This window comes from Schistocerca cancellata, chromosome 3 (genome assembly GCF_023864275.1).
Source record: "Schistocerca cancellata isolate TAMUIC-IGC-003103 chromosome 3, iqSchCanc2.1, whole genome shotgun sequence".
In the NCBI taxonomy this organism is placed as follows: Eukaryota; Metazoa; Arthropoda; class Insecta; order Orthoptera; family Acrididae; genus Schistocerca; species Schistocerca cancellata.
This window is the reverse complement of record NC_064628.1, coordinates 389,232,066-389,244,690: the sequence shown is the minus strand read 5'-3', so window position 1 is coordinate 389,244,690 and position 12,625 is coordinate 389,232,066. Positions and strand designations below refer to the sequence as shown.

At 39.4% G+C, this 12,625-nt stretch overlaps 1 protein-coding gene across 1 annotated transcript in view; it reads right to left on the bottom strand.

The window, feature by feature from the left end:
• Window positions 1-12,625, bottom strand: part of LOC126175107 (kelch-like protein 12) — a 75,377-nt gene that overhangs the window by 27,472 nt on the left and 35,280 nt on the right. The window contains exons 6-10 of the mRNA XM_049921661.1: window positions 9,019-9,216; window positions 8,268-8,380; window positions 4,704-4,858; window positions 3,671-3,847; window positions 645-791 (exon numbers count right to left, since the gene is read on the bottom strand). Coding sequence (XP_049777618.1) covers window positions 645-791; window positions 3,671-3,847; window positions 4,704-4,858; window positions 8,268-8,380; window positions 9,019-9,216 — 790 coding nt within the window. The remainder of the gene's footprint in view (window positions 1-644; window positions 792-3,670; window positions 3,848-4,703; window positions 4,859-8,267; window positions 8,381-9,018; window positions 9,217-12,625) is intronic.

Here is a 12,625-nt window from a genome sequence, read left to right as displayed (position 1 = left end):
TCTGCCGAGGGAGAGAGAGAGAGAGAGAGAGAGAGAGAGAGAGAAACTACTTGGTAGCAGAGCCCAAGGGCCCTCTGTGTCTTTCCCATGTCTAAAGCTCCAGCCTCTGCCTACCCTGCAAGTGGCCATGCCGGGGTAAGCACTACAATGGGCCACTGTTTCTGCTTCTCTCTCTCCCTAGTGGTATTTATAAGCCTGGAAAACTATTACTGTCACTTCTTAATGTTATGTTTGTGTTACACCACACATAATTAACAACCTAAGGGCTATGTAACCTCAGCATGCGTAAACTACCATGAAAATCAATGCTAAATTCTCCATGTGCACCACGGAGAACCAGCTACAATCAGACACAGCTAAGTGATGCTATTGGCTGAAATATTCCATGGTACACTGCTCCTTGCCACTGCATATTGTCCCCCATCACCCACCTTCTTTAAATTCAACTGAAGATGGCTGCCTGGTTAACAGCAAATATATCAAGACACACAGTCAACATTATCTAGTAACAATTCTTAAATTGATTATTTAAATGGAATTTCAATGATCTAGGAAACCTTAAAGATATACAGGAATCACACACTGCAAAATTATATGAAAACATGTTAATTATTATTAAGGAGAAAAGAATATATTTGACATACCAACAACATATATGTGACCATCGAGAACACAAGCAGCAGACCCACTGCGAGGAATTAACATGGGTGCAAGTTCTGTCCAGGTGTTTGTCCTTGGGTCGTATCTCTGGACTAACTCAATTCCATCACCATCTTCCAATACAGCTCCACCTAGCAAAGTAAAATATGAACAAGGTCTAGAGCAACAGGAATACACCTAAAAGTGTAACAAAAATATAAATCTATTCTGTTTCTCACAATGCAACTAATTAATTTTCAACACCATCACTGACAAAATTGTCACAGAAGCACGAATGTTACCAGGTTTCACTCTCTGTAAGCAATCTATGCAATCTTTTATCTCTACTGTTAAATCGGTGAATCACAAAGTAATTAAGGAAATACAAAAAGATCTGAAAAATAAAAAAGATCGAAGTATTGAGAAGTAGCAAAAATGAAATTAGCAACAAATTATTGGGGGCTACTAGTAAATAAAGTGAAAGATTTCTGCTGCCTTAGAACGCAAATAGTAAATTACTGGCAAATGCGAGGAGGACATAAAAGAACATCAGCACGGGCGAAGAGCATACGCTTGCCAAATGAAGTCTGCAACTATCAAACACACCTTTTAACTCACTTTTAACTGACTTATGGGTTGCACATAGACATACAGAGTGGAACATGAGCCTACCACTCTGATCCAACCCCTCATAACTCCCCGAGCATGTCTTTATGACTTAGTCCGTCTTCCAGGTTCCAAAAACCTACTTCACCCTCTGTGAAACACGCTGCTCATGAACACCCATCCTGTAACAGAGTTGCCAACCTTTCTGCCAAAACTTTAAGCGCTGTAGAAGTCTCAGTACCTTTTAAAGGCCTCACCTTTAGCCCAAAAATCAAGTCCAGCCATGCTCGACTCGTAAAGGATTTTCTTTGTTCATTCTCTTCAGTGGAGACCTTTCTTTGTCACACACCCCACTGAAAACAGCCAACCAAAATCTCACATCAAACCTTGTTTAAAACACTTCCAAGCTCCCCACAAACTGTGATCCTCCTCTCTTTCCACCAAATCATCCCCTGATAATCTTTCAAGAATTCCTCACTTCTAACCTGGCCTCACATTCCTTCCCTAAACCCTTCTCCAGAGAGTCTAACATCAGGCCTATGGAACACACAGTTATCCGTACCCTGAAAACTAACCCAGAAATTTTTAACCTCCCTACACACAAAGGCTCCACTACTACCTACACACAAAGGCTCCACTACTATACTCATGTTTTTGCTTTGAAGATCTTAGCAGAATTTTTAAAGAAAAAAAAGATAACTTAAGATAATTTTTTGTTGAGAAAGTGTTACTACTATAAACATGTTGACATATTCCCCATCACAGTGAGAGGTGATAACCAGCAACCCTCAAACACGCAAATACATAAAAAGCTCAGCACTACCAGTCATACAATCCTGAACTAAGTAATGCCATTTCTTTTTATTTTGCATCTTCCTATTAACATTTTTTTCCTTTAACAGCCACTGTCTGTCAACAAAGCAAATGTACGTTTTGAAAGCTCAAGATATGAGTTTGTTTTTCCAAATTGGTGATATTGTCGAGATACCAGTATGTGCCAACATGTGACATGACTCAACCATTCAAGAGACTTTTCCCACACTTCAAGTACTGCATTGTGATGTCTACACCAATCCTAATATTTGCCTCATGATGCGTAATGCACAGAGGGATGATGCATGTGGGTGGTGGCCTTTGTATGCTTTAGCAGGGTGGTGGTACCGGATAGTACATCTATTCAGCAATTATTTTTGTCCAGTTTTGAATCAAAAAGTACTCCGCTGCACTTTGTGTGACTGGTGAATTTGCTCTTAAATTCCACAATAACTAACAATGACCACTGTCAACACATCAACCACAGCAGGTGACTCTGGCAGTGGTGGTTTTCTTCCAGCTGAGGCACTCATATATCCTTGACGTGGGTGCAGTGAAAAACATGATCAATGAAATGGAGTATCCCATGTGCCAGCTATTAATGATATTAGCGTGATCAAATGCACTTTCATCAAGCAACTTCCCACTCTTTGCTCTATCACATTGTACAATGGCCAGTACAAGATCTGATGGCATCCCAAGTCTCTCTCTCTCTCTCTCTCTCTCTCTCTCTCTCTCTCTCTCTCACGCACGCACACACACACACACACACACACAAACGTCCAATATCTGTGGCAACAAACCTCTCCTCTCTGTCTAACAAATCAGCTTTCTCCAATTCAAATGCTAATGATTATGCTTATAAACAGAACTGTCTATTTTTAATATGAAACTGGAATCAACTGCAATTTGAAACAATTACGTTTAGGGAGTTCCATCATGATGCTGGTTTAAGCATCAGCAACAACTACTGACTTCACTGTTTTTACTTTCTATCATGATTTCATTAACACTTAAATTCCTTGTTGCCTAGATTTCAAACTGATGGTATCCCAAACTATTCAGCGATAAATAATCAAATTTATTACATGGTTCTAATTCAACAGTTTGATGAAGTATCATCATCATCATCATCATCACCACCACCACCACACACTCCAACTGTTTAATACCCTGTCACCACAGCGCAGTATCTGTCACTAATGCAGCTATGTCCTTTTAGTGGGCTAATAAAATAATGAGAATCCAATATAATACAATTCTAGTACTACTCACAATAGCTGTCAATCATATGGCATATGAGACAATGTCTGCACAGGATGCTCTGATCTAGCAGTTTTCTTCTTCTTCTTCTTCTTCTTCTTCTTCTTCTTCGCCCCACCCCAATTCTGGCGGTAGCATCAGAATCTGCCCGTAGCTTTTTATGGAAGTATGCCTTGCTGGCTTCCATCTGCACCAACTCTGACAATTCTTGCATCACCCTCTGACAACATTTTCTGCTAACCCAGCCACAGGTTTTCTACTGCCAAGTAAAAAGCCATGCCAAAACAGCCCACACTGCCTCACAAAGTGAATGAAACAGAGCCCGTGACAAATAAAATTATAAATTTACCTGTAACATACAGCATGCCTTCGTGCGCTACAACAGCTGGACTTGTAACAGCCATCTTCATAGGCGCTATCATCTGCCAGGAATTGCTTTCTGGATCATACCGTTCTACGGAATCGAGGCGGAAGGAACCCTCCCATCCACCGACAGCATACACACATCCATCGAGCATAGCTAACCCTGTAATACATTTAAAGCACCGATACATTCTCTTGTCAACACCTTGACCTCATCAACAATATGGGATATATTAGTTCAAACCAGTTCATCATAACTGACAAGTGATCACATTGATTACATTACGTTTGCTGAATGGCGACAACTAATCTTCTGAGGACACAATTTACATACTGCTACCAGTTTACTGCTGTCCTCAACACAACAGTAAGAATATAAATAAACAATGTCCTCCACATATGAAGAGGTTGACATGAAAAGTAAAGATCATTAACCTGTAGACATGATGATGATGACGACATTTTATGGGCACTTGCCATCTTTTTGTTTAGCACTTGTATTAAATCTTTATATCTTAGTTTGTTGAAAAATATAACAATTTTCAGTGCAATTACCATAATATATAGTGTGCATAATAAACATAGATTGGAGGGTAATGAATGTGTAAATCTGTGGTTTAAGGGTCGTGGATGTGAAAATTTTATTGTATCAGGTGAATCCGAAACCTTACGGCATCCCACAATTTAAATAATAATAATAATAATAATAATAAAATAGGATCTTGCCAAAAGCCAAGAAGCAATGCTTCTTCGTGGTATAGCTCCTTGGGGCGCCCTAGGATGCTCTGTGTGTGAGGAACCCCTGTTACTCAGTAGCTCTGCACACGTTTAATTTTTACACACACACACACACACACACACACACACACACACACACACACACACACAAACCCTATCTCACGTCATTCCACGTTCACGTCAACAGTCATCAGCATGCTCACTGATCAGCAGTAAAAATGTGCCCACGTGTAACAACTTTGTTCTGCTAACTGTCATCATTATTTTAGTTTATGACATACCTAACTCTGAACGTGGCACGAGCATCGGTGCCATTTCTTGCCAGTGGTCAAGAATTGGGTCGTATCTCCACACAGAACGAGAGGCATTGCCATCAGGGAATTCTCCACCAGCCAGGTAGAGAGTGTTCTTGCCAGATGCTACCAAACCATGCTTACTGAAACACATTCAATAACACACACACACCATAGATAACAATATAAATTTGGTAGTTAAGTCTCTTTACTTAGATGAACAGTTCTATTAAAATTATAAGGAATCGTCAACTCACACTGGTATAAGATGAAGGGGGAAAATGTTATAACTCAGTAAATGCAAAACCATGCAGAACTTAGATGAGGAAACAACGAACTCAGAATCCTTTACAGTAATCTTCATAACAACTGAACATCCTCACTGACACTGAATCAGGTCTACAGTATAAATGTAGATTAATGTTGTTGCCACACAAACTTCCCTCCAGTACTAAATTGGTGATTCCTTCATGCCTCAGCATGTGTCCTACCAACCAATCCCTTCTTCTACTTAGGTTGTGCCACACATTTCTCTTCTCTCCAATTCTAATCAGTGCCTCCTCGTTAGTTACGTATCTATACATCTTGAGCATTCTTCTGCACCACCACATTTCAAAAGCGTCTATTCTCTTCTTTTCTAAACTGTTTATTGTCAATGTTTTACGTCCATACATGACTACACTCCATACAGACACTTTCAGAAAGGACTTGCCAACACTTAATCAATACTCGATGTTAACAAATTTCTCTTCTTCAAGGAAAGTTTTTCTTACCATTGCCAGTCTACATTCTATATCCTCCCTACTTCGAGTGTCAGTTATTTTGCTTCCCAAATAGCAAAACTCATCTAATTCCCTCAGCATAACCTGATTTAATTTGACTATATTCCATTATCCTCATTTTGCTTTTGTTTGTGGTCATCTTATATCCTCTTTTCAAGACACTGTCCATTCCTTTCACCTGCTCTTCCAAGTCCTTGTAAGTCTGACAGAATTACAATGTCATCGGCAAACCTCAAAGTTTTTATTGCTTTTCCCTGAATTTTAATCCCCACTCCACATTTTTCTTTCATTTTCTGTACTGCTTGCTCAATTCACAGATTAAATAACTCCAGGGATAGGCTACAACTCTGTCTCACTCCCTTCTCAACCACCAACTCCCTGTGCCATCTTATTTCTGTACCAATTATATATAGCCTTTTGCTCGCTGTATTTTACCCCTGCCACCTTCAGAAAATGAAAGAGAGTATTCTCTTCAAAGACTTCAGTCAACATAGTCAAAAGCTTTCTCTTATGTCTACAAATGCTAGAAACGTAGGTTTGTCTTTCCTCAACCTATCTTCTATGAGAAGTCAGAGGGTTACTATTACCTTGCATGTCCCTATATTTCTCCTGAACCCAAACTCATCTACCCAAAGATCGGCTTCTACCAGTTTCTTCATTTTTCTGTAAAGGATTTGTGTTTGTATTATGCAGTTGTAACTCATTAAACTGATAGTCTGGTAAGTTTCACACCTGTGAGAACCTGCTTTCTTTGGAATTGGAATTATTATATTATTCTTTAAGTCTAAGGGTATTTCGCCTGTGCCTGTCTCATACATCTTGCTCACCAGATGGTAGAGTTTTGTCATGGCTGGCTCTCCCACGACTATCAGTAGCTCTAACGGCATGTTGTCTACTTAGCTCTTCCAGTTCTTTGTCAAATTCTTCACGCAGTATCATATCTTCCTTATCATCTTCATCTGTGTCCTCTTCCATTTCCATAATATTGCCCTCAAGTACAATGCCCTTGTATAGACCCTCTACATTCTCCTTCCAGCTTTCTGCTTTCCCTTCTTTGCTTAGGACTGGTTTTCCATGAGCTCTTAATAGTCATACAGAAGGTTCTCTTTTCTCCAAAGGTCTCTATTTTTGAAATTCATTCATTAGTAGGCCTAGATTTTTAGGTGTAAAATGTTACTAAAATGGTGCAGCATTTTGGGCAAAAAAGGTGCTAATTCTAAATGGGAAAATTTACTATGGAAAGTGTATGTAAGTCATTAAACCACAAACCAGCCAAAAGAATATGGTATTGCAGAGCCTCTGTTGTTCAGAATTAAGATGCAATGTACCTTTGGATATGCATGCAAGAATGTACAAGTGCAGGTTGTAGACACATGGTTGATGACATATGAAGGTTTGACTCTGGCCATTAGGTGTGCTCAGATAGCCTAATGGTAAATCCGGGTTCGAGTCCCGGTGTCGTACAAATTTTCATTGTCATTATTCGATCATACAAGTGATGGTTGTCCATATTCACAACTACATATACATTTAATGTCTTCCCAACACAACTCACTTAAACATTGAAAAATCTAATGAAACACATCACTGGACAAACTGATATCTCTCAGTCACTCATGAGTAAAGGGTTCAAACAAATAACAATAAACATTTTGATGTGTGTTAGCATGTTTCAACCTGCCATCACTCTGCAAATAGAGACAAACATTCTAAATTAATATCCATGAGAGATGTGCATTTAATTTTCAAACAGTACTCAATATTCATGTTCACTGATATGAAGTGGATCTGTAACTAGACTAGGGCCATGTGTTACTTCACTATAGTAATATTATTGCTCTTTACAAGAATTCATGAAGTGTAAAACTGATAAGAAACAGTGTTGTTTATCATTAGCAAAGTAAAAATTCTTATCAATGATAGAACACTTCCATCTGTTATAAATTGTATTTTTATGTCTATGAAGTTATTTTTTTTAGTCTCCTGTACCCTAATCAAATTACAGGAAAATGTATGCTATGTGATGAATATATCACTATTCACAAAATGTTTGGTGACAAATCATCTCCAGCCAATATACATAAAAATAAATATACAATGGCAGAAAATTTACACCTATTAAACTGCATTTAAAAAAAATTAAGTTCATCTGAACCATTCTAATAAACTTCACCACCAGTACTGACATACTGGGAGTACGTGCATTTCAGTTTATATTCAAGAAATGGCTGACTGCTTGTCTACAGTAAGACATAGGTTGCAGCAGTCACACAAAGATGATGAGACTTTTACAGGACAGACTAGCATGGTGAGTTGCATCAAAACAGTCTTTTGATCTCAAGACCACAAGAAAAACTTTATGCTATTGGGTTTCTTGTCAAATGTTCACATTCTGAAATGTAAGAGAATGACTTTTAAATCTGAACCTCTGTTGTTGATCAATTGATATTTCCAAATAGCTTGTTATGGTTCGTGTACTCCCATACAGGGCTTGAGAAGGCTTTTGCTTTCCTTCAACAAATGTGCACACACCATTTCATTTTTGCGCAGCTTCATTTTATTGCTCATGAAATAATTTTATAAAATTAGTGCAAACTAGAAATGAAATTGCATTTTTTATTTGTTGGCTTTAGAATGTCCCTAAAAATCCTGTTTTAGAAACTGATAGTGGGTAGCCACCTTTTGTTACAATCAAATTTTTTACAGAATTTATAATCAGAAGAGATCACAAACAGCACTGGGAAGAATGGCAGCAGTGGGAGGAACATACCTGACAGCAAAAGGCAAGCATGCTAGTGTGCGCCACTCGTGCGATGCCGGGTTGTAGCATTCCACTGATCTCAAGACAACCTTGTCATCCTCACCACCAACTGCGACAATCACCTGAAGCAAATATCTGACAATGTAGGGCAACAGCATGCCACTTCTTGAATATTCTACAGCAAAGATAGGAAGCAGAGGAAAATGTGATGGTAACACACACACACACACACACACACACACACACACACACACACACACACACACACACACACACAGAGAGAGAGAGAGAGAGAGAGAGAGAGAGATTTCTCAGCATATTCATTCATTTACACATCATATTCCACGAATGCTATTATGAGAAAAAAGCCTTTAGCTATGTGGACAGGGTCAAATTATTTACAAATATGCACAAGTAGCTACTTCTGGCAACTTCTGAAAAGTACACTAACAAAAAATTATGATTTACCCTAACCCAGTTGCTATGACAATAAACTTCTTGATTAATTTATTACCACATATATACAACAGATTCTTATAAAAGAAGGTCATTTGTCTTTTGTACAACATTCTTCTTGTAAATGTCACAAAAATCATTTTATTTTATACATCTAGTTCTGTAGGATCAGTGATTCAGCTTCTCCATTAAGCAGATATTTCAAATCCAAGCAATACGAGAGCCTGAGTTGCATTCATTTACAATTGTAGTCCTTCCGGAGTAGCAAAACTGCTTCTGCTGAACACATGTTACACCTCCATACCTGTACTGTGCCGGCACAAGAGCGGTGTCGTGTGCGAGGTGTCTGCAGCTCGGAGCGGCGGTCAGGTAAGAGATGGAACATTTTGGCTTCTTCGACCAGTGCTCTGCACTCTGGAGACTGCCGCACCACTGGCTGGCTTTCCACACAGTCATGTAGGAAGTAGGGGCTCAAGAGGGGTAGTCGAACATGTTCCAGAACCTATAATAGGAATAGCAAAAACCTACAGTCTTAGTGTCCACTGAACTTCAGTCTTACAGCTTATTATATCTAGGAAATAATTATTAATCACGTCGCACAATTATAGTTTGATTTAAGCAGTTGGCCTCCAATACTTACACAATCTACTTATCTAATCAACATTTTTCTGTAGCACCACATTTCAAAAGCTTTTATTCTCGTCTTGTCTAAATTGTGTATCATCCACAATTCACTTCCGTACAAGGCTACACTCCAGAAAAATGCCACAAGTTATTTTACTGTCAAAATAGCAGAACTCATTTACCGCTTTTAGTGTCTTGTTTCTTAATTTAATTCCCTCAGCATTGCCAGATTTAATTTAGCTACACTCCATTATCATTGTTTTGTTTTTGTTTACATTAATCTTATAACATCCTTTCAATACACTAACTACTCTGATCAACACCACTTACAAGTCCTTTGCTGTCTCTAACAGAATTACAGAGTAATCAGCAAGCCTCAAAGGTTTTATTTGTTCCCTCTGAGCTCTAATTCCCCTTCCAAATTTCTCCTTGATTCCCTGTACTGCTTTCTTAACATACAGATTGAACAGTATCAGGATAGGCTACAACCCTGTCTCACTCCCTTCTCAACTACCAGTTCACTTTCATGCCCCTTGACTCTTATCACAGCCATCTGATTTCTGCACAAGTTGTAAATTGCCTTTCACTCACAGTATTTTACTCCTGTTTCCTTCACAATTTCAAACAGCATCCTAGTCAACACTGTCAAAAGATATAATTAACATCCATTCTAAGGTAACTCATAAGGTCATAATTGCCTCTCATGTTCCACCATTTCCCTGGAATTCTAGCTGATCATCCTCAAGGTGGCTTCTTCCAGTTTTTCCCTTCTTATCTACATAATTCATGCCAGTATTTTACAACCATTACCTGTTAAACTTATAGTTCAGTAATATTCACATCTGCTTTCTTTGGAATTAGAATTATTACATTCGTTCTTAAGTCAGCAGGGATTTCCATCTCATACATCTAATATATCAGGTGGAATAGTTTTGCCCACGGTTTTCTCTCACAAGGATACCAGCAGTTCTGAGGGAATGTTATCAACTCCAGGGGCCTTGTTTCAACTTAGGTCTTTCAGTGCTCTGCCAAATTCTTCCCTTAATATTATATTTCCCATCTTATCTTCATCTTCCATATCAATAAATCTGCCTTCAAGTTCATCTCCCCTGTATAGTCCCTCTATACATTCCTTTCACCTTTCCCCTGCTTTGCTTAGTAGTGATTTTCCATGTAAACTCTTGACATTCATTCATACAGCTTTTTGCTTAAGCATTTTGCACTTCCTGTAAATCTTATTTTTTTGAAGTTTGTATTTCCTTTCACCTGCCTCATTGTCTGCATTTTTATATTTTCTCCTTTCACCAATTAAATTCAATGTCTCCTGTGACATCCAAGGATTTCTACAGGCCTTGTCTTTTTACCTACTTGATCCTCTGCCGCTTTCACTATTTCATCTCTCAAAGCTACCCATTCTTCTTGTACTGTATTCCTTTCCCCTCCTCTTGTCAATTGTTCCCTAATGCTCCCTCTCAAATTGTCAAAAACCTCTGGTTCTTTCAGTTTATCCAGGTCCCATCTCCTTAATTTGCTACCTCTCCACAATTTCTTCAGTTTTATTCTTGTTTTAATAACCAATAAATTGTCAGAGACCACACCTGCCTTTGGAAAAGCCTTAAAATTTAAAATCTGGTTCCGAAATCTTTATCTTACCATTATATAATAAATCTGAAACCTTCTGGTCCGTCCAGGTCTCTTCCATGTATAAAGTCTTCTTCAGGATTATTAAACCAGTGATAAATTACGCTCTGTGCAAAATTCTACCAGGAGGCTTCTTCTTTCATTCCTCCCCCCCCCCCCCCCCCCTCAATTCCATATTCTCCTACCAATTTTCCTTCTCTTCCTCTTCCTACAACCAAATTCTAGCCCCCATCACAATTACATTTTGCTCTCCCTTAACGATCTGAATCATTTCTTTTATCTCATCATACATCCTTTCAATCTCTTCATCATTAGTGAAGCTAGTTGGCATATAAACTTGTACTACTATTGTGGGTGCTGGTTTCACGTCTACCTCGGCTATGATAATGCATTCACTACGCTTCCTATAGTATCTTACCCACTTCCTTATTTTCTTATTCATTATTAGACCAATCCCTGCATTACCTCTATATGATTTTGTTTTGTAACCTTGTATTCATCTGACCAGAAATCTTGATCATCCTTCCACCAAACTTCACTAACCCTCACAATATGCAACTTACAGATTTTACTTTTTATTTTCTAACCTACCTAACCTATGGTTTGATGGGCAGAAGAGTCACACAAAAAGCTCAAATTCATGTATTATGAAGAGGACTGATTGCTACTTAGAACTGAGTTGCAGACAAGCACAATGAAAAGACTGCTGCACATTAATAGCTTTTGACCAAAGCCTTTTCCAGGGGAAAAAAAAAAAAAAAAAAAAAAAAAAAGAGAGAGAGAGAGAGAGAGAGAGAGAGAAAGAAAACTTCATGCACCCCATACACACACACACACACACACACACACACACACACACACACACAAAATGCTACCACCAGCAGCTCTGACCAGAATGCGACTGTCACATAAATAACAGTCTGGAATGGGGCAGGGAAGGGGGAGAGATAGTAGGGTACAGATGGGAGGAGAAAAGAGTGCTGTCTAGTGAGGTGTGCAGAGACTAGAGACTACCAAGTGCAGTACTGGGAGGAGGTGGTGTGTGTGTGTGTGTGGGGGGGGGGGGGGAGGTGGAGCAGGGAAGGAGAAAGGACAGGTGAGTACACTGGCAGAGAGTGGCACACAAAGAGGGTGATGGAATGTGAAAAGGGGGAGGAGATTGGACAAAGGGGTGGAAATTGCTGCGTGGAGGGTGTGGGAAGAGTAAGTTGCTGTAGGCCAAGGCCACGATAATTTCAGGAGTGGAGAACGTGTTTTAAGGATAGCTCCCATCTGCAGCATTTGGAAAAGCTGGTGGTGGAGGGGAGAATCCAGATGGCCTGGGTTTTGAAGTGACCATTGAAATCAAGCATGTTATATCCAGCTGCATATTGTGTCTTGCAATGGTTGCATCAGGGCTGGTACACAATATGGCTCCTTTCACAGGTGGCCCAGCCTTCAATGGGGTGGGTAAGATAAGCCTGGATAGGATAAGCCTAGGATAGGAAATGCTGGGGGGGGGGGGGGAGGGGGGGATGGGGGGGGGGGGAGTGGATTGCGCTTGTTTTGCACTTGTGTCATCCAAAGGGATATGATCCCTCTAGCAAGTGGTTGGGATTGGGGATAACATACGAATGGGCTAAGATGATGTGGAGGTTGGGTAGGTG